This window comes from Monodon monoceros, unplaced genomic scaffold (genome assembly GCF_005190385.1).
Source record: "Monodon monoceros isolate NGI ecotype Baffin Bay Population unplaced genomic scaffold, NGI_Narwhal_1 Super_Scaffold_12, whole genome shotgun sequence".
NCBI lineage: Eukaryota > Metazoa > Chordata > Mammalia > Artiodactyla > Monodontidae > Monodon > Monodon monoceros.
The window spans coordinates 124,047,535-124,072,816 of record NW_021703768.1 but is presented as its reverse complement, the minus strand read 5'-3'; the positions used below and the strand labels follow the sequence as shown (position 1 = coordinate 124,072,816).

Below are 25,282 nucleotides of genomic sequence, written 5' to 3'. Positions count from 1 at the left end.
GGAAATGACTGCTAACAGGTATGGGTTTTCTCTTTGGCATGATGAAAAGTTCTAAAATGGATTGTGGTAATGGTCGTGCAACCTTGTAAATATGCTAAAAAACTGAGTTATGAATTTTATGATATGTGAATTATACCTCAATAAAGCTGTCCAAAACGGGGAGGGGGCAGCACAAAGCAACAGAAGCATTTTAGTGAAATTATATATGAGAATCATGAGATTGTCAGGCACCCGTCACAACTGGAAAAGACTTTGGAAAGTTGCTCTCCAACAGAGGGGTATGTAGGGCCATACGTATGAACAGCTGCTTACCTCAAGGTATCTATAAATTGATTCCATCCTCAAATTCCTGTGATGCTTTTTTCTCTCCTGAACATGTCTAATTTATTAATCCTGTTCTTTTCCCCAGCTTTTATGGGATGAAGTTCACAATAATTCCCAGACTAAAAATATGTGAAGTCAGGCACATATTTTATATTTTTTGGAAAGGATTATAAATTAAAATGTAAAATATGGCTGTTGCTTTGCACATTCTTGCTGCAAGCAATGACAGAGAGCTGGTACTTGTTATTTACAATGGGACAGAAGAATGTAATGTTTAAAAGTAGGACGTGATTCCATCAAAGTCTCCGTGTGACAGAGCTGCCACCTCCTTTTTCATCCCCATGGCCATGGCCCCATTCAGGACTGCATTATTTCTCGCCTGGACCATTGAAGCAGACTCACTAATTTCCAGTCTCTCCCTCCTTAGTAACTCATCCTCCATCACACTGCTGGAACTACCTTTCTAAAACGCAAATATGAGGCAGGCTAGCCCAGGGTACACACCTTGGGTCTCAGTTTCAAACTGCCTGGATTTGAATCTGGGCCTCACCAGCTTTCCACTCAGTCCTCTTAGGCAAGTTACTTAATCTTTCTGTGAATCATTTTATTTCCCCCCCTATGTTTAGTGAGCATTAGATGAGAGCAGTATTTTAATTGCTAAATCCAATGACAGGCTCATGGCAATCAGTCACTGTAAGCTTTTATTATTATTACACTTATATGCAAAGACTGCTATGTTTCTCCATTTCTCCATAATGAAATCTAATCATTATGAATTAAATTTAATCATCGATTATTCAGGAGCCTGTGAAATCTAACCCCAGTCTCTCTTCTCCCAGTTCACAACCTTCTCTACATACATCAGTTGTGTGGCTCCATGTTTTTCTCAAGTTCCTTCCTCTGCCATTTGAGTATCTCCAGTTAGAAAAGCCCATTCTTCGTTCAAGATGACGATATGGCCAGGAAGTGACTGGGAAGCTTTTCCCAAACTGTTCTTTCCTCTGTGTTGTGACAGCACCATAGGGGTTTGAGAGAAGTTGACCAAAGTGAGACATATTTTATAGGTAAAACAAACCAGACTTCCTAGTGGACCGGATAAGGGAAATAAGGGATAAAAAAAAAAAAAAAAAGGATGATTTCTAAGCTTAGATCTGGAATAACTGGGCATGTGCTGGTGCCGTTTATTGATATGGGAAAACTTGGGGAGGATAAGGTTTTTTGAGGAGCTAGTAAGAAAGACCTCTGTATCAGTTAGGTTAGGTTTGAGATACCAATTGGATGTCCAAGTGGATTTGGTAAGGAAGCAGTTGAATACATGAGTCTGGGGTTTGGGGAATGGTCAGGGCTATGGATATAGCACTGAGAGTCATAACCCTATAGGTGGGGCCACTAGAGATAACCTGGACGAAGCGCTGAGGACCAGCAACATCTAGAGAGCAACTAGAGGAAGAGAAACCTGTTAACTGTATACATGTGAGTTTACTCACCCAGAACCTGCTTGGAGTTAAGTACTGTCTTACTTATCTTTGTGCCTAGTGGTGTTTGTCATACAAATTTTCAATAAATGCTTGTTGAATTCATTTCAATTCTAAAAGCAAAGAATGGTAACCACTTAGAATTGTCCCAGCCATACACTTTAATGATTTCGCAACATTCGCAAAACAAGCATGAAGGACAACTCCAGCATCTAGCCGAGGGTGGAATATGGTGGACAGGTCCGTGATGGCTGGAGACAGGTGGATCCAACTTCCTAACCTTATCCTATCCCCTTTCCCTAGGGACACTCTCCAAAGGGCATGGCCCCAGTGCTCATGGGTAGATGGCAGAAAGTCCAGGATCCCAGCATGGTCCTCAAGGCTGAATACCAGGGGTCTTGGTAGAGCAGCAGCTGCTGGAACATATGGGTCATCAGCAGGAATTCCCCTTAGTTCTGGACTGAAGCACCTAGATGTACACAATACTCAATTTTCTGAAAGGTTGCATGGGAAACTCTCTACTATCTTCTTTATCTAGTCATGGCTTTTTTGCGTTGACTCTTAATAGTTTAGTATTCATATTTTCCTTACCTCCTTGTTCCTATGACACATTTAAGAATTTGGAAATCAAGATACATCTCTCTTTTTTCTCTCCTCTTTCTACTGTTCTGACTAGGCCTTCATCATCCTTCACCTTGGCAAGTTTAATAGCCTTCTATCTGGTCTCCCTGCCTTCATTCTCTCCCCACTCTGCCACCAGAATAACCACGCCAAAGTACTGCTATATCAGGGCATCTACCTGCCAAGAGCTCCTACAGCTTCCTTGTTACTTACTGAAAAATAAATAAATAAATAAAAGATTCCATAATTCTAAGGATGGCATACCAGGTCTCCCAGAATCTATCATTTCCAGGCAACCTTTCCAGCATTAATGCCCACCAACCATATCCTGGGTTGTAACTAATCAGGCCCCTGTTTCCCCCAAAATAGTTACTGTGCTTTCTCTTTGCTGTATCTTGGCACCTGCTGTTTCCTTCACCCAAGGTTCACCTGTTTCTCCACCTGTTACAATCCTACCCGCTCCTCAAGTTCCAGGCAATGCCACTGTCTTCAGGGAGCCCTCCTTACTCCTTACTTCTCTCTTGAGAAGAAAAGGTTCTTGTCTATATTTTTGAAACAACTAGTGTTTATTTTTTTAAGGCAGTTATCAGATAGATGATGGTGATGATGATGAAGATAGATAGACAGATAGATAGGTAGGTAGATAGGGATAAAGGTTTGTTGTTTTTGCCTTGGAAAGCTAACAATTTCAATTTCAACATACTGTACTTAGCACAACATATACAAGCCTATTGACTAAATAAGTGAGTGACCCAATTAACTCAGCATAATTAATCCCCACTTCTCCCAGTTTATCCACTGTATAATTCTAGATCTTTATATATCAGATTTTCTTAAAGTTGGGTCTCTCTGTAGGGCGACCATAGGTCATCATATAGGTGACTTCCTTTCACAAATACTAATTAAGTGCCTGGTATGTCCCAGGTCTTGTGATGGATCCTGAGAAGCAAGTTGTAAATACAAACAACACATTCCTACTCTTACAAAGCTTACAGATTATGGAGGTGACCGCACTTGAATAACAAGGGCGTGTATTAACCTGGGGGTAAGGTGGGAGGCTTCGAGGAGGAACTGATATGCCAGCTGAGACCTGATGGAGTCATAAAGGTTAGTCAGACTAACCTGTCTGTGTGGCAGCGTGTGAGGATGAGGATACGGGGAGGACCATGTGAGCAGGCTGGGCAGAGGATGGAGAAAAATGAAAAGTTCTTATGCGAAGAGAGGAAGAATCAGAAAAAGACATTCCTTATGGCCAGGGTATAAGTGAGTGATGTGGAGGAGGTGAGGCTAGGAGAATGGGCAGGTTCAGGCATAAAGAGCACTCTGAGATGTGAAAGGTATACTCATAGATGTATTCATAGGTCTTTGAAGGGTTTTAAGCAGGGCGTTGACATGACCAAACAAGCCCTTTAGAAAGCCGGCCCTAAATTGATGCACCAAGTGGACAGGAGCCCTCGGGAGGAGGCTCGTGCAGGCGGCTCAGGCTGAGTGCCTGATGGGCACGTGGCCCAGGTCTTGGTCACAGCGGTAACTGCTGTCTCTGCGTCTCCCAGGGCTTCTAGGACAGCGGCTGAAGAGACCTTCCCGAGGGGCAGCACGCAGTAGCTGCTGAGCCATCGCACCCGGGAGAAGCAGCAGTAACATGGCAGCCCCTGCTTGAGAGGAATTAAACACCAACAGACTCCATTCAGAGAGGAACAATGTCCAAGAAAGGGCGAAATAAGGGCGAGAAGCCCGAGGCGCTCATTGTCGCCCTTCAAGCTGCCAACGAAGACCTCAGGACCAAGCTCACAGACATCCAGATAGAGCTGCATCAGGAGAAGTCCAAGGTGAGTGGGGCTCCCCGAGGCTGCAGCCTGGGAGGCTCTGGCCCGGCTCTGCCCGCTGGCCTGCCTCAGTGGGCCTCTGTCTGCTGGTTGCCAGAGAGGGCAACAACCCCTGGACAGAGGGAGATTCCCTGTGTGTGGCAGGAGGGAGTTGAGCACAGGATACACAGAACATGAGAAAAACCTGCCCGTGGGGCTGAGCTCTGCCTCCCCAGGGGGCCAGATGTAAAAATGGAGACCACACCTGGCCCCACCAACACCTCTGGACACTTCATAGGCATACGGCCTTGGGTAGGTTCCACCCTTGCCCTCTGTAGTCATTTCCCCTGTGGCATTTCTCAGATGTGTCCCTGGTGTCACTCCACTGCTCAGAACCCTGCAAAGGCTTCCTGCCTCTCAGTCACAGGACTTTCCCCACCGCTGCAGGACTCTCCCTCCAGCTGTCTCCCAGACCCATCTCCCACTGCTGTCCCCCAGATCACTCTGCTTCAGCCTCTTTGCTGGACCAGGAGACATATGCCCATACATTTGGGCCTTTGCCCTTGTTCTTCCCCAGTCAGCGGCATGCTCCTTCCTCACCAACTTCAGGTGTCAGCCCTAATACAAGCATCTGACCACAGTGTCCAAAACAGAGCACTTCCTGGGCCCACATACTCCCTAAGGCCTCAGAGCGATTTCTATGTTTATGCATTCACTTGTTCAGTGCTTCTGTCTCCCCAGTCAAGTGTAATCTCTATGACAACAGAGTCTCATCTTACCTCTCTATTCCTAGAGCCTAAATAAATGTCCAGAACTGAAAAGCTCAACATATATTTGTTAAATGAGTAGATGAATGACATGACCAAGAGGTGATTTCTTCGCTATACCTTAGCTTCTTCATCAGTCACACACTGTTATCCTGTAGAGCTGGGATGAGGTTTAAGTTAGACAAGTACAAAAAGGAGTCATGAGGAGTACATGAGAAAATTCATGTCAGATGCTCAGAGAGCTGCCTGGCACATAGCAAACTCTGAAAAAAAAATGCATGGTAATATCCCTTCTAAAATGCTGTATGCTTGAGTCAGTTGCTAACTAGACTTAAGAAAGTCTCTTTACTTCTCTGAATCTCATCCCTTAAATGAATATGCTAACACTTATCTTACTAGAGTGGTATGGATATCAAACAGGGTCATGGACAGGAAAGCATTTTGAAATATGTGACAGGCATAAGACATTTTTGCAAACTAGAGACAGCCATGTCAGCGTAAAGTTGCCTTAAAGAGATAGCGCTTTGTGTAGTAAGGAAATGTTCTTGATCAAGCTATAGATCACAAACCAACAGATATCCTTATTCCTTTTAATCTACCTCTTCTTCCTTGACGTTGCTATTACATTTTAATTAGTTATTTTCACCCAAATCTATTTCTCCTGGTTTGAGCAATAATAAAGCTTGGATTGGCCAAAGCTCCTGGCCTCCTGTCTCAGCTAAGCCTTGACCTTGGATAACCAGACACCAATGTAAAGTTTGTGAAGGATATTATAGTTTCCATGAAGCTAAAAGGACTGTGATGTCCCAAAATGAAAACAAACAAACAAACAAACAAAACCCAAAAACTTTTGTGTAAGAGTCAGAAAACCAGAATATTGTCTTTATCTCTCCTTGGGGACAAATTTCAGTGTTTCAGTATTTCGATCTGTAATTCAGTGACTGAATCTGTTTCTCCATATCTGTGTCCCTCAAGCATCACTGGGCATTAGAATAACCTGAGGGAACTTATTAAAAATTGAGATCCCTGGGCCCACAACCCAAGGATTGTGATAAAGTAGGTGGGTTAAGGTTCAGGACCGCAATTCCAGCAAACAGTCCAGACAGTCCCCACGGAGGTGGCTCTCTGCCTTCATGTTGACAAACACTCCACTCCACGATTCCTTCCAGGTTGACAACCTATAAACATTTCATTGGTTTTAACTTTCCCTGGGGCAACATAACATTTCAAGGGAGGCAGACTCCTTTTTTTTTTTTTTGCGGTACGTGGGCCTCTCACTGTTGTGGCCTCTCCCGTTGTGGAGCACAGGCTCCGGACGCACAGGCTCAGCGGCCATGGCCCACAGGCCCAGCCGCTCCGCGGCGTGTGGGATCCTCCCAGACCGGGGCACGAACCCGTGTCCCCTGCATCGGCAGGCGGACTCTCAACCACTGTGCCACCAGGGAAGCCCGGCAGAGTCCTTTAATTGTAGTAACAACAGAATGACAAACTACCTTCACGGGAAGAAACCTATCCGTCTAAAGACCGGCAACCATAACCTGCCGCTGATTTACAGAGAGCAAACTCATGAGATTTTAAAGAGGCAGAGGCCCGACAGACCCCACCCTGCCATTTTCCACACATTCAAGCCTTTTTTTTTTTTTCATTCAAGCCTTTTAAAAGGAGTAACTCTTGACCTTGGACAGAGCTGTTTATCCTGCCTGTTTATCCAGGGCCTGGCCCTGGTGTCTGAGCCAGCAGGTCAGGGGTAATCTCCCTTTCCTCTGACAAGAGACGAGAAGCCAGACCCTGGAATAAAAGCACTGCCCTACTGTCCCCTCTGCTGCCCCCTCCCCAGTCTCCCTCTCCGCTGCAGTTAATTACAATCCCAGCACAGGGGCCACAGCAAAGCCTCACTGCCTGTCAGCAGCATTCCCCAAAGAGCAAAGGGAATTTAGAGGGCAAACAAGTCATAAAGCAGTTTTATTAAAATAAATACGATTGTGTTTCCAAAGGCCCAAGCTTTAAGAGAGAGAATATGAACAATGCAAACATGTGAATTCACACTCTTAGTTTGGCTCCAAGGCTATGATGATAAAATGACAGTTTAGCCACTGGGGAATGGACTAGTTAAAGAGCAGAAACCTTTGGAGCAATGGGGCATTACTCATTTTTCCAGAAAGACAAATCATCCCATTGACATTTGCAGAACACATTGTAGTAGAGCAGAGTCACAAATGCTAGACTTTTTTGAATGTTTACTCTCTGTCACACACCGTAAGAACTGCATTTCCTCCTGACATAACCCCAGCTCTTCCCCTTAGCGCCTGAGTGACCCTGAGCAGGTTATGAAATCCCTCTGCATCTTCCTTCCCTCATCTGTCATATAGGATAATAGTCATGTTTACTTCCTAAGTATGTGTGTGTTATTTTTTGAGGAGTTAGTGTCAAACATGTTGTGTTATAATTCAGTCATCTCACTTCATCCTCACTACCATTCTCTGAGGTGGGCATTGTTGTGATCCACATTTTACAGATGAGGAAACCGAGGCTTGGTGAGGTAAAGCAATTCACCCAGAGTCACATGCTAGTCGGTGACAGAGCTGAGTCTTCAACTCCCCTTCTCTCTCCTCCCAAGCCAATGCTCCTTTTTAAAAATATGTTTTTTCCCCAGTTTTATTGAGATATAATTGACATATCACATTGTATTTGTTTTAGGTATACAACATAATGATTTGATATATGTATAAATTGTGAAATGATTACACAATAAACCTAGTCAGTATCGGTCACCTCACATAGTTACAAAGTTTTGTTTTCTTGTGATCAGAACCTCTAAGATATACTCTTCTTGCAACCTTCAAATATTATTAACAGGATTGTTAACTATCATCGCCATGCTGTACATTACATCCTCAGAACTTACTTATTGTATAACTGGAAGTTTGTACTTTTTGACCCCCCTCGCCCATTTCTCCCATCTCCTACATCCTGCCTCTGGCCACAACCGCCAGTCCGTTCCCTGTATCTATGAGCTCTAATTAATTTTTTTTTTTAGATTCCACACAGTATCTGTCTTTCTCTGTCTGACTTATTTCACTTGGCATAATGTTGCAAATGACAGAATTTCCTTCCTTTTTAATGGCTGAATAATATTGTGTGTGTGTGTGTGTGTGTGTGTGTGTGTGTGATATCACATTTTCTTTATCCATTTTACATCAGTGGACTCTTAGGTTGTTTCCATGTCTTGCAAAGCCTATGCTTAAAATATGTGAAGGTCTGGAAAATACTGAAAAGTTTAGGCAGAGGAAGAGAGGATGTAAGAACTTTTCTTTACACTATTGTGCAAAATTTCAAATGGAGAAACAAAGTGGGAGAGGGAGGGGAAACATACGCCTATCCTTCTCCCACAGATGCCTGCATTTCCACTGCAGGGAAATGAAAATTACTAGATACAGTCAACTTCTGGTGAGTAGAAATTATCTAAAAGATTGGCCAATCGCTGATAGGAATAACCATGCAGATAGGTAGGTCATTTTGACTGGACTCCAGGCATAAGGACCAAGAGGATATAACTGTGAAGAGCCTGTAGTGGATAGGAAAGAAGACAAGGCGGGGTCTTTTTCTTTAGTTAATTAATTTATTTATTATTTTCTTATTTTTTTGGCTGCGTTGGGTCTTCATTGCTCTACACAGGCTTTCTCTAGTTGTGGCGAGCGGGGGCTACTCTTTGTTGCAGTGCACAGGGTTCTCATTGCAGTGGCTTCTCTTGTTGGGGAGCATGGGCTCTAGGCACATGGGCTTCAGTAGTTGTGGCTCGTGGGCTCTAGAACGCAGGCTCAGTAGTTGTGGCGCACGGGCTTAGTTGCTCCGCGGCATGTGGGATCTTCCCAGACCAGGGCTCAAACCCGTGTCCCCTGCATTGGCAGGCGGATTCTTAACCACCTGCGCCACCAGGGAAGCCCAGGGTGAGGTCTTTATGCTGGATGATCTTGTCATTTCTGGGCCTGCACTTGTGCATCTATAAAACAAGCAGATTGTAGACAACATAAAAGAGCTAAGGTCCTTGCAAAACAGTCGGGATTAGTTAGGAAAGGAAACTGCTTTAGCTCTTCGGGACCCTTCCCTGACCACCGAGTTAGATGACACTGTTCCCCTAGTTCCATGTACTCTATCACATCTCCCTGTAATACTTCAATCACAGGGCTCTGTACTGTCTGAAGTTATGTTATTCGTTTATTTGCTTGTTTATTGCCTGCTGCCCCCACCCCAATGAAATACATGCTTCTATGGGTAAGAGACCATGTCTGCTTAAGGGATCCCCTAAGTAAGGTATCCCCAGAGCTTGCAGTGCTGCCAGGCATGTAGGAGACATGTCCTACTTGTTGAATGAATTTCCATGGTTCTTTTTAAAACATTCCCAACAACCCCAAGGGATAAGTACATTATAGTATTTATTTAGGTGGGCAACCCCAAGCCTGGGTGGAGAAAGTATTTCCACCCAGGTCTGTTTTTCTTAGAGCAGCACTGAGCCATTAAGCCATGGTATTTCCCTGTCTGTCTGCTCCGTGGACACCATGATCCGCTGATCAGGGTGTGTAAGCACACCAGGGATTGCTGTGAGATGTGAAATCCACCCACCTGATTCCCCAGGGTTTGGTCTTCTCCCTCAGAGGCAGCCTGCAGCTAGGGTGAACCCCACAGGCACAGAGGGGATGAAGCAGGAGCAGAGGACAGGGCTCCAAGGGTAGGGGCAGGGGGGCAACAGGCCTGGGATGCAGGCTCTGGGAGGAGTCGGCTCCAGACAGCAGTTGCCACCTTGGACAGCCCTTCAGACTACAAAGCAGTCCTCACAGAGAGCCTGGGACAAAGGCAGCATGCGATACTATTCTGACTTCACTGAGAAAGAAAATGAGTTCTAACCATGTAACTCATTTGCTCCCAGTGACACAACTAGTAGAGCAGCCAAAATGGGAATTCCCATCTTCTCCAAGGCGGTGATCAAGGTAATGCTGTCTTATTCCACTGCACTCTGTTGCCTCCAGGGCACTCTCAGAAAACCAGCCAACCTTCTCTATCCTCAGGCTAGTACTCTAGAGCTTCCAGGTTCAGGGACCACACTGGGCATCCAGTATTTCTTGCTTTCTGCAAATTTAGTTTTATTTTCAGGAAGCCTAAGTAGCTAAAAGCAAGAAATGGAAAGAGAGAAGCTTTTATTACTTCCCCAGGCTGTATAAAAAATCTCCCTTATGGGAGAGATGTGGCGGCAGCCTTTCCCTCTTCACATCTCCTGTTGGAGAGTTACTCAGTGCCCATGAAAATCCCTGCCTGCCTACCATGAATTTAGATCTCCAGCAACATCCGATGCAGACAATCCAAGCTGAACCTTTTGCTAACTTGTCTTGTCTTGATAACCTCTCAATCCTCCTTATCTTCGACAGGCTGTCCAATGTTTAATCCTAGATTTCTAAGGTCACATTAAAGCTCAAACACCACCCTCTTTATCTTGGCAGAACTTACAGTGGCATTTTTCAAAGGCCAGAACAGAATGAAGACAGAAGAAGAAATTATAATGTGAGGCCTGGGAGGGCTAGTCATGAATTTTCTTCCTTCTGTCATAGTGGAAGCTTTCCCCAGCCGGATTAAATTTTCCTAATGATCTTTATTTATTTTATTTTATTTTTTGGAAAACACCTCTGGGGTAAAAGGGATATGGGAAGTGTACCATTCAAAGCTCTGTTCAGTGCTCACCCCCTGGCCCTGTCCCACCCCACCCCCCAGTCCTTCTTCGTACACATAATCCAGGTGTCTTCCCAGTTAAGATTAGATGCCACCAGGGAACTCAAGACATCTTGAGGAAAATGTTATCTTTGAACATCTCTTTCTATTAGGAAAATAGTTGCTATGGTCTCGATAATGTAATAATAGTAACATTTGTCTTACTACCATAATATGGGTATTAAGATTTATGTTGTTGTTGGTATTAGTATGTCATTGCATGATATAATGTTAATATATGCTATAATGTTCATCAAAATTAATATCTAGTACCTACCATGTATTAATAATTATTAACCTCCCATGTGTTCCAGCCTTTCCAAAGGACTTTTGCTACATTATGGAAGTCAGTCCTCGCAACAATCATATGAGAAGGTTATCACCAATTCTAGTTTACACATGAGACTGAGGCTGAGTCAGGGGCCCCAGCTTGCCCAAGGTTTCAGAGCAAACTAGGAGACCTGGGATCTGACCTGACCTGGCTCCTGGCCCACACTGGACTCTGATCAGCCTTCTTTATGTTGTGCTTATGTAGAGCCTGTTCCCCACTTGTCTCATCAGAAATTCAGGTGCAAGAAATACTACCTACATCATAGAGCTGCCTAGGAGGTTAAATGTACTGATAGGTGTAAAGCCTTTAAAAAATTGCCTAACTCATACATAGTAAGTTAAACCCTCAATAAATGCTTACTATTTACGTGATCGAGCTGAAAATTTTCTCCATAAAACATTTCCACTAACAAAATTGATTCTCTCTCCAATTAATAAATAATTTTTTCCATTTCAAAGTATTATCATCTTCACATTTTTTCACTGTTACTCAGGGGTAGTTCTTCATCTTTTCGTATACATGATTTACATTAAGATATTAAGATCTATTTCCTTAGTGGTGCAATCTAAGCTGCAAATAATTTTCAGAAAGTGATTTTACTACAAAATTTCTATTGGTTCTTTTTTCCTCCCAGATGTCAGTCACATTCTTTGTATCTCCTTCACAGTGAAACTCTTCTCCCAAGCCTAAAAAAATCATACCTAGAAATCCTGCCAAAAATGACAGTTTCCATGACAACCAAAATAAGCAGACATAAAAAATGCCAAATGTAATTCAATACCTTTGAATTTTCTTTGAGTTCTGTGGATTCCTTTTATGTGATAGACAAAAAGGCCAGTGTTAGTTTTGTCTTCATGCTGGAATATATTTCCCATATACCTGTATTTTCACTTTTTTTTTCTTTTTCATTCATTTCCTCTCCAGTCTACACACAAAAGATTAGTGTTTATAAATAAATTTGAGAGAAATTACAGAATCACAAAGTGGTACAATCTAATGCACCTGCAGAGAATTTGACAAATAATTTTAGATCAAGAGTATCTCCTCTTATATCCAATAGTAATATCATTACCTTACATTTTATAGTACTTTACAGTTCAAGCTACTTTCCCATTCACTATCAAATTTAATCCTAAAAATAATTCTTTTACAGGTATTTTTAAAATTGTAATCGAAGATCCTCAGAATAAAGCAACCTTCTTAGAGACAGCAGATAATGAAATCAAAATACAAACCCAGAATTCATTACCCTTTATCCATTTTTACTAGAACGTGTTATTGTTCTAGGAAGAGTTGCTAAAATTCCCTCGGTAACTTGTTACCTATCAGCTCTTAATGGTCCAAATGCCTAAGGAACATAAATACGTCCTGCTGAAATTGAAGATGATCCCGTTTCCTATCACTCAAGCTAAAGTTAACTTCCCCAAGCTCCTAGATGGAAGGTAAATTGCAGAGTTTCTAAATCAGTGAAAAATAAGGCCCCTCATGTCAAAAAGTGCATTATCTAAAAGAAGAATCAGCAAACATTTTCTGTGAAGGGCAAAACAGTAAATATTTTAGGCTTTGCGGGCCAGACAGTCTCTGTGAAACTACTCAACTTCATTGTAGCGTGAAAGCAGCCATAGGCAATATGGAAATGGATGGGCCTGGTTGTGTTCCAATAAAACTTTATTAACAAAGACTGGGGGTGGGGCAGGAAAGATTTGGCCTATGAGCTGTTGTTTGCCCACTCATGGTCTAGAAGATACTTCTTCAGTTCATTGTAGAAAAATGGAAAGTTAGATTTAGGTTTTCATCACTGAAGAACTGAGAGAAACATCAAACAGCGGACAGGCAAACATTATATGTTAGGGTTTCTTTTGTTTTATACAGGGAAGGGATGGATGAGGGCTGCTCTGGGTAACAGTGCAAGCCTATGTTCGTTCTCTAAAACGTTGACAGGATATATTATTCCTGCCTCTGGTTACGAGGCTAGCCAGGGAAACATATTGGCTTACATTCTTTAATTCCACACGTACGCTTTGTCTTCTTATCATGTGTTGTGCTGACAACCAATGGGTAGACAAAGATGAACAAGGCTCACTGGCAACCTTCTAGGAGTTTCCAGTCTGAGGTGAGGTAGGAGAGGAGGTGGTGAGCACAGACAAGTATGTAAAAAAAATACAGCATAAAGAAAAATGTGGAAGAGACCAGTAAGGAGGTATTAGCAAACTGCACTGAGAAGACAAATGCAGGAGAAATAAGCTTGGTCCTGGGTGATTGGGGTGTCATGATCAGAGAGGGTGACATTTAGTTGGGTCATGAGGAATGAAAGGATCCCAAAAGGAGCTGAGGGAAGGGCAGGTCAGGAAGAAGAATCTCAGGTAGGCACACAGGTACAGCGATGTAGGGCATGTGCAGAAAATAGGATAATCCCCCGTGCCTGGAGAGGTAGAGTGAGGAGTGGAAATGGGAGCTGGAAGTCCAACCAAGTCTTCTGAGAGCTGAAAGATGCAGCTGAAGTGTTGGGATTTTATTCCCCAACAGAAAGGAGTCCTGGCACATAAATCAGATCATAACAGGACTTTACTAAGAGAATGTCAGCAGCAGTGTGAAGAAAGCTCAGTTCATTAAATGAACCTCCAAGAACTCTGGAGCAATGCTGTCCAAAAGAAATATAATATGTGCCACAAACGCAAGCCACATATGTGATTTTAAAATTTCTTATAACCACAATTTTAAAAAGTAAAACTAGACAGAATTAATTTTAATAATATACTTTATTTTACCTAATTTATCCAAAGTATTATAGTTTCAACATGTAATCAATGTAAAAATTATTAATGAGATATTAATGTTTACCTCATACTAAGTCTTCAAAATCGGGTATGTATTTTACACTTAGGGCAGGGCTCAATTCAGATTTTCAATATTACAAGTGCTCGGTGTGGCTAGTGGCCACCGCATGGGACAGCACAGCTCTAGAACATATGAACTAAAGGGCATCCGGGAGGGGACCTGAGCCTAGGCTGGAGGCAAGACCCAAGGACAGTCATTTGGGAATGCCTGGCAGCATATTTTGCCAAGTCTCCTTGTGCCCTGAGTTCTTTTAGAATAACCTACATGGGAATAATTGCTGTGCCTTTAAAATAAAATATTCATAAAATGCCATGTGGACTTAGAAAATCCTGTTCTAGCTAAAGGTAGGTAAACTGTTAAGGTAAGTGAAATCTCAGACACTTTACATTATAATTACAATGGCTTCAATAAGGAATTTGGATCTTAACATTTTTCATCTGGAAGGGCTCTTAATTATTTTATGAAACGTTCTAATTTTACAAATGGCAGAGACTCAGTATCACTCACCTAGATATTACTCCTGGGGCTGCCCAGTTCTTCCCTTTTTCCAGGTTACTGTGTGGGTGTATGTGTGTGTGTGTGTATGTGCAAACGACAGAGACAGAGGAACAAAGGCAGGCAGCAGAGACGAGGAGGGGGAAGGAGAACAGTACAACAAGAGCCTAGTGAGTCTTTTTTAAGCTACAGATGCTGGGGCCCTACCCTGATCTACTGAATCAGAGATGGACTCACAGACAAATTAAGGTAGTGCCATTGCTAACCTATGAAGAGACCTATATTATCATTAGAAATAGTACAAAACACAGGAGAATTTTTTAAACCAGAATACCTGACAGATGAAAAGATGAAAAGGAATACTTTATTAAATTCCTTGGAGTGTTGGCTTAGGTGGGAGAGAGAGGGAGATAAAAGCACAGGGTAGTGAAGGATGCAGACACCCATGTAGCAGAAATAACAACAGCCACTGAACTCGCCTTTAGCACAGGGCCCTGCACTGCAGGGTTTTGGGCTGGTGTGTGTGTACCTGTAATAATTTTGGGGGTGGAACCAAGTTGCCATAGTAAGAAAGGTAAGGTTGAGGACATATCAACTGTCTTCGTTTCTCACCTCCCCCTTAGCAGCAATTAGCTTCTCTTCTAAAAAAAGGGGCGGAGGAATATTTTATACTATCACTTTAGGCACCAATTTATTAGCCTGATCATAATATTGAACTATGGACCAACCTGGGTGTCCCGGTACACCCACACCCACATTTATCAGTTTGGACCTTGTTAGGGATGTGTAGTCTAGAAAGCTCTCCAGGTGATCTGTTTTGAACTCCTCACCAGGGTGAAGACTATTATAGTACCGCTTCCTAATTTTAACGTGTACACCAGTCACCTGGGGATTTGTTACACTGCAGGCTCTGATTCGTAGGTCTGGGATGGAGCCCCTGCATTTCTGACAGGCCCCTGGGTGATGGCTGTGCTGCTTGTCTGCAGACCACACAGAACAGTAAGGCCCCAGAACATCAACTATTTTTCTGAACAAAGTAATGTAAGCACCCTCGGGTATTTCCTCCTTTCCCACTGTATTCCCAGCATTAAAAGGCCTGTGGTTCCCCTCGCTCCTTCCACAGGGGGCTGGAATTTGAAAAGAGATGAGGCATTAAGAGATCACAGGGGCCTGAGCTGCCAGTCCTGCCTAGGAGCACACCTGTTTGATGAGGCTCACCTCTTTTCATCCTTTCACCTCTCTGCCTTCAGGTATCTAAACTCGAAAGGGAGAAAACTCAAGAAGCCAAGAGGATCCGTGAGCTGGAGCAGCGCAAGCACACGGTCCTGGTGACCGAACTCAAAGCCAAGCTCCACGAGGAGAAGATGAAGGAGCTGCAGGCCGTGCGGGAGAATCTCATCAAGCAGCACGAGCAGGAAATGGCCCGGACGGTGAAGGTGCGGGACGGGGAGATCCAGAGGCTCAAGTCGGCGCTGTGTGCGCTCCGGGACGGCAGCAGCGACAAAGTAAGGACAGCGCTCACCATCGAGGCCCGCGAGGAGGCCCGGAAACTGTTTGATGCAGAGCGCCTTAAGCTCTTACAGGAAATTGCGGACCTGAAAACGGCCAAGAAGCAGGTGGATGAGGCGCTAAGCAATATGATCCAAGCGGATAAAATCAAGGCTGGGGACCTCAGGAGTGAGCATCAGTCCCACCAAGAAGCCATCTCCAAGATCAAGTGGGAGTCGGAGCGGGATATTCGGAGGCTGGTTAGTAACCCAGGGCAGAGCCATTCTCTTTCCAGGCTTCAGAGTGCTTTGGGGTTTGCTTTTTCATGAAAGGTGCCTTTTTCATGAAAGGTGTCTTTCATGAGAGGATTGTAAACAGTACCCTCCTTCTGTCTAGTGCTATGGCCAAGATACAAGATAGGTCAATAGATAAGTAAATGCGCCCAGGCCAAAATTGGCATTGTAAAAGGTAAAAGATTTTGGAGTCACCTTTCTCATGAAAACTGGATTCTTCCAGCCCCACACGTATGGAGAGTATGGGTTTAATGACTCCTGTTTTCTTGGATGTCCATGGAAATATTCTGAATTATGAACTCTTCCAAAATCAGCATGTTTTGTAGGCTTCCCATTTATAAAATGTTTTGGGGTTTTTACCAGGGAAAGGGAAGTTTCTTTGGCTTTCAAGGTGTCTGAAAATGGCAGCCACTGGGAACATCCTCTGGGATTCACCTGTCTTCTCTCCAGGAACCGTGTCTAAAAGCAAGAAATAGAGCTATAAAACCCTTAGTCATTTTACAAAGAGATCTTCTTTCCCAGAATAAACAGGGGCCACTCAGAATAGGGGCCATTATAATTCTTAAATTGGATGTCATTCCTAAATAGCTTATTTGCTATTACAAATTTCCAAGACTTCCTTCAACCCCTACTGAGTTGAGTCTTACATAATATGTATGACCAAAAGCCACGTCAGTCTCTCACTATGCTTAAAAGTAAAACAAATAGAATTATTGTGTGAAAGCTATAATGTTGCAGATTGGCCTTCTCTTAGAAGTATTTATATGCATCTATATTCAGAATGTTTAGCATTAGTTATATCTTGGTTATATATTAACTATCACCTGTTCGAGTGTACTTTATGCTTCTCTAAAAATATTTTCTTAGGAAAAACTACACCTTCCTTCTTGTGTGTGCCAGGTCTAAGCATTTATATTCTAAGAATTCCAATTATGCATCTTAGACAGTATCTCTAGGATTTCAATTTTATGTAAAAAATGGTTATCGTAGAACATTTTAGAAAACTAAACATGTGATTTTCTTTGTACTGCAATACAGTGTGACTGTAAAATGTTGCCTTTGCTACACTTTCCAAAGTCTTTATCTGCAATTCATACTATCGCATTGGTTGACAATAAAGACCAAACACAGTGCAGAAATATTGGTCTCTGCCCTGCCTTTGGTTTTTAAGACAACAATGGCTGATGAAGAAAGAATCAAGACTGTGAACTCTGGAGTCAGCAGGTAGGTAAGGAAGCTTACATTAAATATTTTTGCTTGTCGATGCTTTTAATGTAAAATCTTAAATGAAAAGGAAGCTTTACATTAAATATTTTTTTACATTATATTTACATTATATATTTTTGCTTGTCGATGCTTTTAATGTAAAATCTACAAATATATCTACCTGTTGGTCTGCAATTTCTTCCATGATTTCCTTTCACCAGCACATTGCAGAAGCAGACATGAAATCCCTCTTAATAACAATGTAAAATCTAATCTGTCTGAAGATTGGTTCAAAAATTGGGTACAAACAGAAAAACAGGGGAAACTTTTTCATTAATACAGATGCACTTCATTTTTTCCTTCTAATCCTGTTCTTACTGCAACACCCAGTTTTATTTTTGGAACTGAAAAGGAGAGAAATGGGAGCTATTCTGTGTAGAAAATTTTCCCAGGGAATTCTGGTATGTACCCATCTAACTAGAAATTTGGAAGATTTTCAGTATTCTGAAACCAGAGTCCATATTTATAACCAGCATGCAATAGAGACTGCTTGACACTAGGTACTGGATAGTCTACAGAAAACCACTTTGGGAAAATGCTGGAAGGATAACCTTGGCATAAGTATAGCATAGTGCCAAAGCATAGAGTCTTATGACTCTAGGGTCATAAGACTGTATATTAAATCAGGCTTCATCATTTATTAGCCATATGACCATGAACAAGTTCTTAACCCTTTGGGTCCTCAGTCATCACCTGTGAAATGGTGATAACAGAACCTATATAATAGGATTGTTATAAAATTAGACAAGGTATGTAAGGCCCTGAATGCCTTGAATGTAGAAAAAGATCAATAAATTTCAGTTATAATGACGAGGCCGATTATATGGGTGTAATGGGGTGATTTCCCAGCCAGTTCAGTTATGTAGGGTACTTAAGAACCAAGTAAGAGCATGCAGATCTGGAGCTACGGTAAACTGGAAATAAACCATAGATGACAGATCTAACAAAGGAACGTGCTACTTAGATAAGAGTAACACTGGACTCAAGTTTCCTGCAAGGAGATAAAATGAAGACAATGCTTTTACTCCCAAATTAACAGGACAGCGTTGGATTACTTGCCAAGTTATCAGATGATGTCACAGCACCATGGCCTCCCAAAAATGATCTAAAATTTTATCCTGTGACTTGGAGGCAGTAGCTCACAGAGAGTTACATGTGGGAAGATGTGATTGTATAATACAGTTTCTGTTCCAAATATATATAAATATGTATTTTGGTCTTAGGAACACAGCAAAGAAAGATTTATACCAAGTGATTTGTTATATATAAGGAGACATTTTTATAAAGAGGAGAACAGTATAATATTGTTTGCATTAAATGTGTCTATTCTATTTCCATTTTTAAGATTCTCATGGAATATAATGAAATGAGAAGAAAGGTTTTACCTAATGGCTATGCTTTCTTCAGAGATTGTTTATAGATATTAACTTCACTGGCCCTCACCCAGGGATGGCAAAAAGTTTTCAGTCCAGTGGAACTCTGATCAACTGGTATCAAATGCTTTTGGCCTTTAGTTGAGAAGTATTTCTGAGGCCATGCCCAGGCTTAACAAAAATGAGTGTTGGGATCAATAAATATATCCCACAGATATAGGTGGGAAAATAGTAACTAATATTACCAGGTATTTTCTATTCCGGTTCTTGTCCCAACCATGATTTTCTGACTACAATAGTAAAATGGTTGCTAAGAACTGGCTGCTCTGAAAAATGGATAGGAATGGAAAGAACCATACAACATGAACCATGGAAGGACAAATTCACCACTTGAATGCAAACATATTGGCCTTAGGAAATGATGAGGCTACTGGAAATACTGTAGCTTCTTCAGTTACAAATGACCTGTTGATAGTTGTTACTGCTATTTAAACTGAACTCAAAAGTCATTCCCCCAAACAGGAGGTAACATCACACATTGCCCTGGGAAACATTGTAGTAGAATATTTAGCATCTGTCCTTATTAACACTGATGACCTGTTTTAAAGTTAACTTTTGCTTTCCATATCCAACCAAACCAGACTGTTTCAAACAATATATTGAATCACAGCACCTACATAGGATATACTAGAGAGAAAAAATTACCCTCCTTGACACCTAATTAGTCTAGGATGGCCGTTCATTACATATTCTTGCCTTGTCTGACTCCTGAATTCAGTATACTTGTCATATTCATGATTTTTTTCCCTATATCAATCAGCAGAACAAAAGTTAAGCTCATACCATTGTAAAAATGCATTTCTTTGCAGCATTGTTAAATAAAATGTCATGGGTGTCATTTAATTCAGATGGATGAAATCAAAGCCAAGGACAGGATCATCTTTTCCCTGGAAAAGGAACTGGAGACCCAAACAGGCTATGTACAGAAACTCCAACTGCAGAAGGAGGCTTTGGATGAACAGCTCTTTCTGGTCAAGGAGGCCGAATGTAACATGAGCAGTCCAAAACGAGAAATTCCGGGAAGGGCAGGAGATGGCTCTGAACACTGCAGCAGTCCTGTAAGTCTATTCAAGTTGAAGTTAAAAACTCAGGAGTCATCTTTTATTTAGCGCCTAAGTTTTACTTTTCACTTAAGCTCTTTTCCTGTTTACTACAGAGCAATCAGTTCCACCTCCTACTATAAAACAAGCAAGTATCTTGGGAGCAGAGTTTTCTAAACTCATAGACAACAAAGTGGTCTGTACTGCATTAGCTGATCACAAGAGAATTACATATCTTTTAAAATCCTTTATAGAATTTTTCTAGCTGTGATACCTGTCCAAACATCAGCATATTATAAGAATCATAAATTAGATGAAAATACTTTGCCTCTTGCCAAGACTGGTCATTTTCCCTTGTGTGGACAATTGCGTTGAAAATCGGTAAAAATGGTTATCATGTACAGGGGTCAAAATGTATAACTGTGTAAAAGACTAAACCATTTATAATCATCATCTGAAAACTTCAAGTCTGATTGTTTGACACTTATTTTCCTGGAGTTTCCTCATTTTATATGAGAAATTATTTTCAGAAGTTTAGTGATAGAAATCAGCTTGTATATAGTTTACTTTCATATCTTATACCTTGCGAATTATTTAGTGCTAAAAAAGATGACAATGTATTTTTTAGGAACAGAGGTAGGTTCCAAAGTAGTACTTAGAACTAACTAATAAATAATTTATGAATATATGTGTATATATATATACATATATGTATACATATATCCCAGTAGGTGGCGGAAAGAATACTGAACTAGGATTCAGCAGATGTAAGTTTTAGTTCTGTCACTGACACTTAGCTGCAGTGTAGTAAAATTGTCAAGAGAATGAGCTCTAGAGTCATACCCTTTAGTTTAAATCCTGGATCTGCTGTTTGATGTGTGACCTTAGGCAGATCCTTTGACTGCTCAGAGTTTCCTCATCTGTAAAATAGAGGCAATAGTGGTACTCCACAGAGCTGGTCTAAGGTTTAGAAGAAAAGATATGTAAATATAGAACATAGTGTCTGGCACACAGCATCCAATACATATTAGTATAGACCTTGAACAACTTACGACCTCCCTGAATCTTACCGGTTCTGCTGAATCCTTTAGGATATTGTGAATCAAGGAACAGAGTGTGTGTGAAACTGCTTTGCCAACAGTACAGCACTATCAAAATGTAAGATGATAATGGAATTGCAAGTATATATGTCCTATGGACTCTAGAGCACAGACTTAATCTGTGACTGCTGCGTGTGAAGTGATTCCATGACTATTATGCCAGTGGGGAAGCCAGCTGATCTGGGCAGAATCTACCAGCGAAGTCTATCCTATAACCTACTGTCTTCTATACATGAAAGTAATGCACCAGCCTTCTGAGTCTGACCTTTTTCTCCGGGGTATGCAGGAATTTGCAAATCCCATCCCTATATCCTGCTCTATCCTCTCTTTGGCTAAGAGTAATAGCAGGACATCTGTCTAGGCTTTGGGAAGCAATGTGCAGCCATGACACAAGGGGTGAACCTCATGTAACCATGAACCTCATGTAATCACAGCGTGACCTTGGTCTCACAGCTCACAGATCTCATAAACTGATCCAACCATCTACCACTTCCTTTGCCAGGAGCCAGGGCTCCAGGGAGTATCTGCCACATGGAATTCATTTACAATTTCAAACAGGCTTGATCTTAAACCCAAGCAGAGAGTATTGGGGATTGGAATAGGGTACATATTTACTCTTCTCTGAATAAGAGAACATTTTACTCTCAACTCATGAGCCAAATGAAAGGAACCAAGCCTATTACTTTTATGAGCAGTATTCTAAAATTTTGTGAAAAGCATTATTGAAGAAATAATAATTTTAATTTTCACGTGTAGGATTTGCGAAGAAATCAAAAGAGAATAGCTGAGTTGAACGCCACTATAAGAAAATTAGAAGACAGGAATACCTTGCTTGGAGATGAACGAAATGAATTGGTGAGTTCTAAGCAAATTTTTTTTATTTTATTATTTTTTAAACATTTTGTTATAGTAGTATATACGATGTTATAGAAGTATAGCACAATAAAGAAAAGTGCACAAGTAATAAAGGTATGGCTCAGTAAAAATGCCCAATGTGAAGCACCCATATAACCACTACCCAGATGAATAAGTGGAAGATTACCAACATCTCAGAACTTCCCCTTTGTGTGACCTCTTTCAATCACCATCCTTCTAAAGTTAACCACTATACTGAATTCTCTCACTATAGATGTCTATCGCCATTTTTAAAACGTGTTGTAGGGAATTCCCTGGCGGTCCAGTGGTTAGGGCTCAGCGCTTTGACTACTGGGGCCTGGGTTCAGTCTCTGGTTGGGGAACTAAGATTCCCGCAAGCCGTGCAGCCCAACCAACAACAACAACAAAATGTGTTGTAAATGGAATCATATGATAATTACTCCTTTGTGTCGGGCTTTTTTGCTCAGCGTTACATTGGTGAGAGTCATCCACTGTGTTGCATGTAGAATTCATTTATTTTCACTTTCTATCATATTCAGTTATATACGATATAATTATATATTTATTGTAAAAGTATAAACAATATATGATATGTATATACAATTGTATGATAAATATATATATATTCATCTATTGTTAATGGACATTAATGTTGTTTCATAACAATTTATAGCTGTTAATGGTGCTGCTACATGTCCTGGTGAGAAAATGTGCTCATGTCTGGGGGGAATATACGAAGGAACAGAATTACTGGATCATAGAGTATGCATGCAGTCAGCTTCAGCAGTTGCTACCAGTTTTCCACAGTTGTCTTAATAGCCACATTTCCCCCAACAGTGTATGAGAGTTGTAGTTTCTCCATGTCTTTGTCAACATGCAAAGATAATTGGTCATTTTGGTGGGTGTGCGGTATATTCTTATTGTAGGATTTTCATTTTTATTTCCCTTCTCACTAATGAGGTGGAGTAACTTTTCAAATATCTATTGGCCTTTTGGGTATCCTGTGTGATTTGCCCTTTGTCTTTTGCCCATTTCCTCTTGTGCGTTCATTTTCTTATTAGTATTAGGGATTTTTTACGTCATTTTTGGATGTTTGTGTTTAAAATATCATGCTCTGTGCCTTACATTTTACATTCTTTTTGGTGGCTCTTGGTATAATGAAGTCATTTTCAGCCTCTAAACACAAGGGACACATTGTCTTATGTCTTCCCAGTTAAAACGCGTGCGGGAAACCGAAAAACAATGTAAACCTCTTCTGGAAAGGAACAAGTGCCTCGCCAAGAGAAACGATGAACTGATGGTGTCTTTGCAGCGCATGGAAGAGAAACTAAAAGCCGTTACCAAGGAAAATTCAGAAATGGTGTGTACCACAGACTCTGCAAAACTGCAGCTTCTTTCTTTTTATTACTCTGTTAACCTGACTTCCTGGTCTTTCCCAGTTTATTTTTAAAATACAATGCTATTTGTGAAAGCTTAGATTTTTCCCTTATGTAAGCAAGGAACACATAAGGAAGAAATCAAGAGAAGGTTGCTGGCTTTGAATTTTGTGGGGTTTCTAAATTTTGCAGAATGATGAGAGCACTTCCAGGAATCTGTACACTCTCCAAAAGCTCCAAAATAGAGAAGCAGAGTTTCAACCTAGCTCCTCAGCCACAGAAACCTCCTTCCAAGATAAACAAGGTCCTACTGTATAGCACAGGGAACTATATTCAATATCCTGTGATATTCCAGAATGGAAAAGAATATGAAAAAGAATATATATATATATATAACTGAGTCACTTTGCTATACAGCAGAAATTAACACAACATTGTAAATCAACTAAACGTCAATTAAACTTTTTTTAAAATTAATAAAATTAAAAAAATAGAAACGTCCTTCCAGGAATTTCACTAACGTGCACTTTGTGGAACCGTACAGTGGGTACCCCACATCTCCTAAGATCTTGCATAGTAACTGAGAACAGATGCCATCATTTTCATTATATATAGAGGTGATGTGCTAACGTACTCCTTCACAGACTTCCCGTCCTGCTGTAGAGATCTTCAGACATTCCCAATGATTTCCACCTATTACAGAAGACAAAATGTACTTGAGGGTGTTAGTTGGTGTGTGTGTGTATTGAAGCTGGGCCATTTTCACATTTAGCTGTAGCCTCATAAAGTTTCTACAGATATTTTATGTTAACCACTAAAGTTTGGGATTTTCAAAGTCTCCACTTGCACTTTCTTTTTTTTTTTCAACCCAGAGAGAAAAAATTACATCTCATCCACCCTTGAAGAAATTAAAATCTCTGAATGACCTCGATCAAGCTAATGAAGAACAAGAGACAGAGTTTCTAAAACTTCAGGTCATTGAACAGCAGAACATTATTGATGAGCTCACAAGGGTAGGTCTTGATTAATCTATAAACTCTAAGCTGTTTCCAAGGACAAGTAGCCAAGAAATCAACATACACTAGAAGCAGTTAATAATTTTGGTAACACAAATAATAGCTGCAAAGCACATTAAAATAATTCCCAAATGCATTATAATGTGAGTAGGTGGATTGTGTGATATATCTTATAATTCCTTTCCAGTATCAAGATTCTGAGGCTCAGAGATTAAATACTTTGCCTACAATAACAGGATCATAGGTCTCTTGTTTCCCAACACCTGATTCAGTGTCTGGCGCATAGTGGCAGTTTAATAAATATTTGTCGAATGAACAACAATATCATAATGACATAACAGCTGAAATTCCAGTCCAGATCTTCTGACTGTGACTTCAGTACCTGCTGAAGTAGGTAAAGCAGTTGTTACTCCCATCTGCATCTGGCTGAGGCCTGTGTTACCTACAACTTTGGGCTGAGATCTGTATACGCGTTTGGGTTTTCCTCTTCGCCTCTGTCTTTATTCTGTGAATGACATCTGTGATCACTCTTCAGGACCAAGCCAAGGCTTACAGAGGTGAACTAGTGATGGGGGAGTTTGAAGCAGTAGTCTCCAGAGTAGGGTGAGCAAGATGATTTACTGCCGTTGAGGGAAGAAAAGATTATAAATTCTGCTTTATAATTATTTATGGTTCACCTTTTTAAAAGTTTCCATGTTGAGTGTATGTTATAATGCATATGCTACATTTGGAGGGTCATCTAAGTATAAATTTTAAAAGCTTTGGATATATTAAGGTAGCATGATCAAATTACTTTTATTTATAAAGGTGAAAGATCAAAAAAGTTAACACCACTGGCTTAACCAGATTATTTCTTAAACATGCGCTTCAAAGCTCTATGCCCCTCACTTCACTTCCACATCCTTAATAACTCATAAATCTCACAGATTCACTAGTCCAGGAATTTGCTTGGCTTTGAGTATCCTGAGTTTAAGCTAAAAG

The 25,282-nt window shown here is 41.1% G+C and overlaps 1 protein-coding gene across 4 annotated transcripts in view; it reads left to right on the top strand.

The window, feature by feature from the left end:
• Positions 1-25,282, top strand: part of JAKMIP2 (janus kinase and microtubule interacting protein 2) — a 167,702-nt gene that overhangs the window by 98,932 nt on the left and 43,488 nt on the right. For 3 of the 4 annotated variants that reach the window (XM_029217356.1, XM_029217355.1, XM_029217357.1), the window contains 6 exons: positions 3,974-4,249; positions 15,664-16,161; positions 19,742-19,951; positions 21,790-21,888; positions 23,123-23,269; positions 24,158-24,298. In XM_029217356.1, coding sequence (XP_029073189.1) covers positions 4,121-4,249; positions 15,664-16,161; positions 19,742-19,951; positions 21,790-21,888; positions 23,123-23,269; positions 24,158-24,298 — 1,224 coding nt within the window. In that variant the 5' untranslated portion in view covers positions 3,974-4,120. Of the gene's footprint in view, positions 1-3,973; positions 4,250-15,663; positions 16,162-19,741; positions 19,952-21,789; positions 21,889-23,122; positions 23,270-24,157; positions 24,299-25,282 lie in introns of those variants that run through there. The other variant, XM_029217358.1, reaches the window with a different exon arrangement.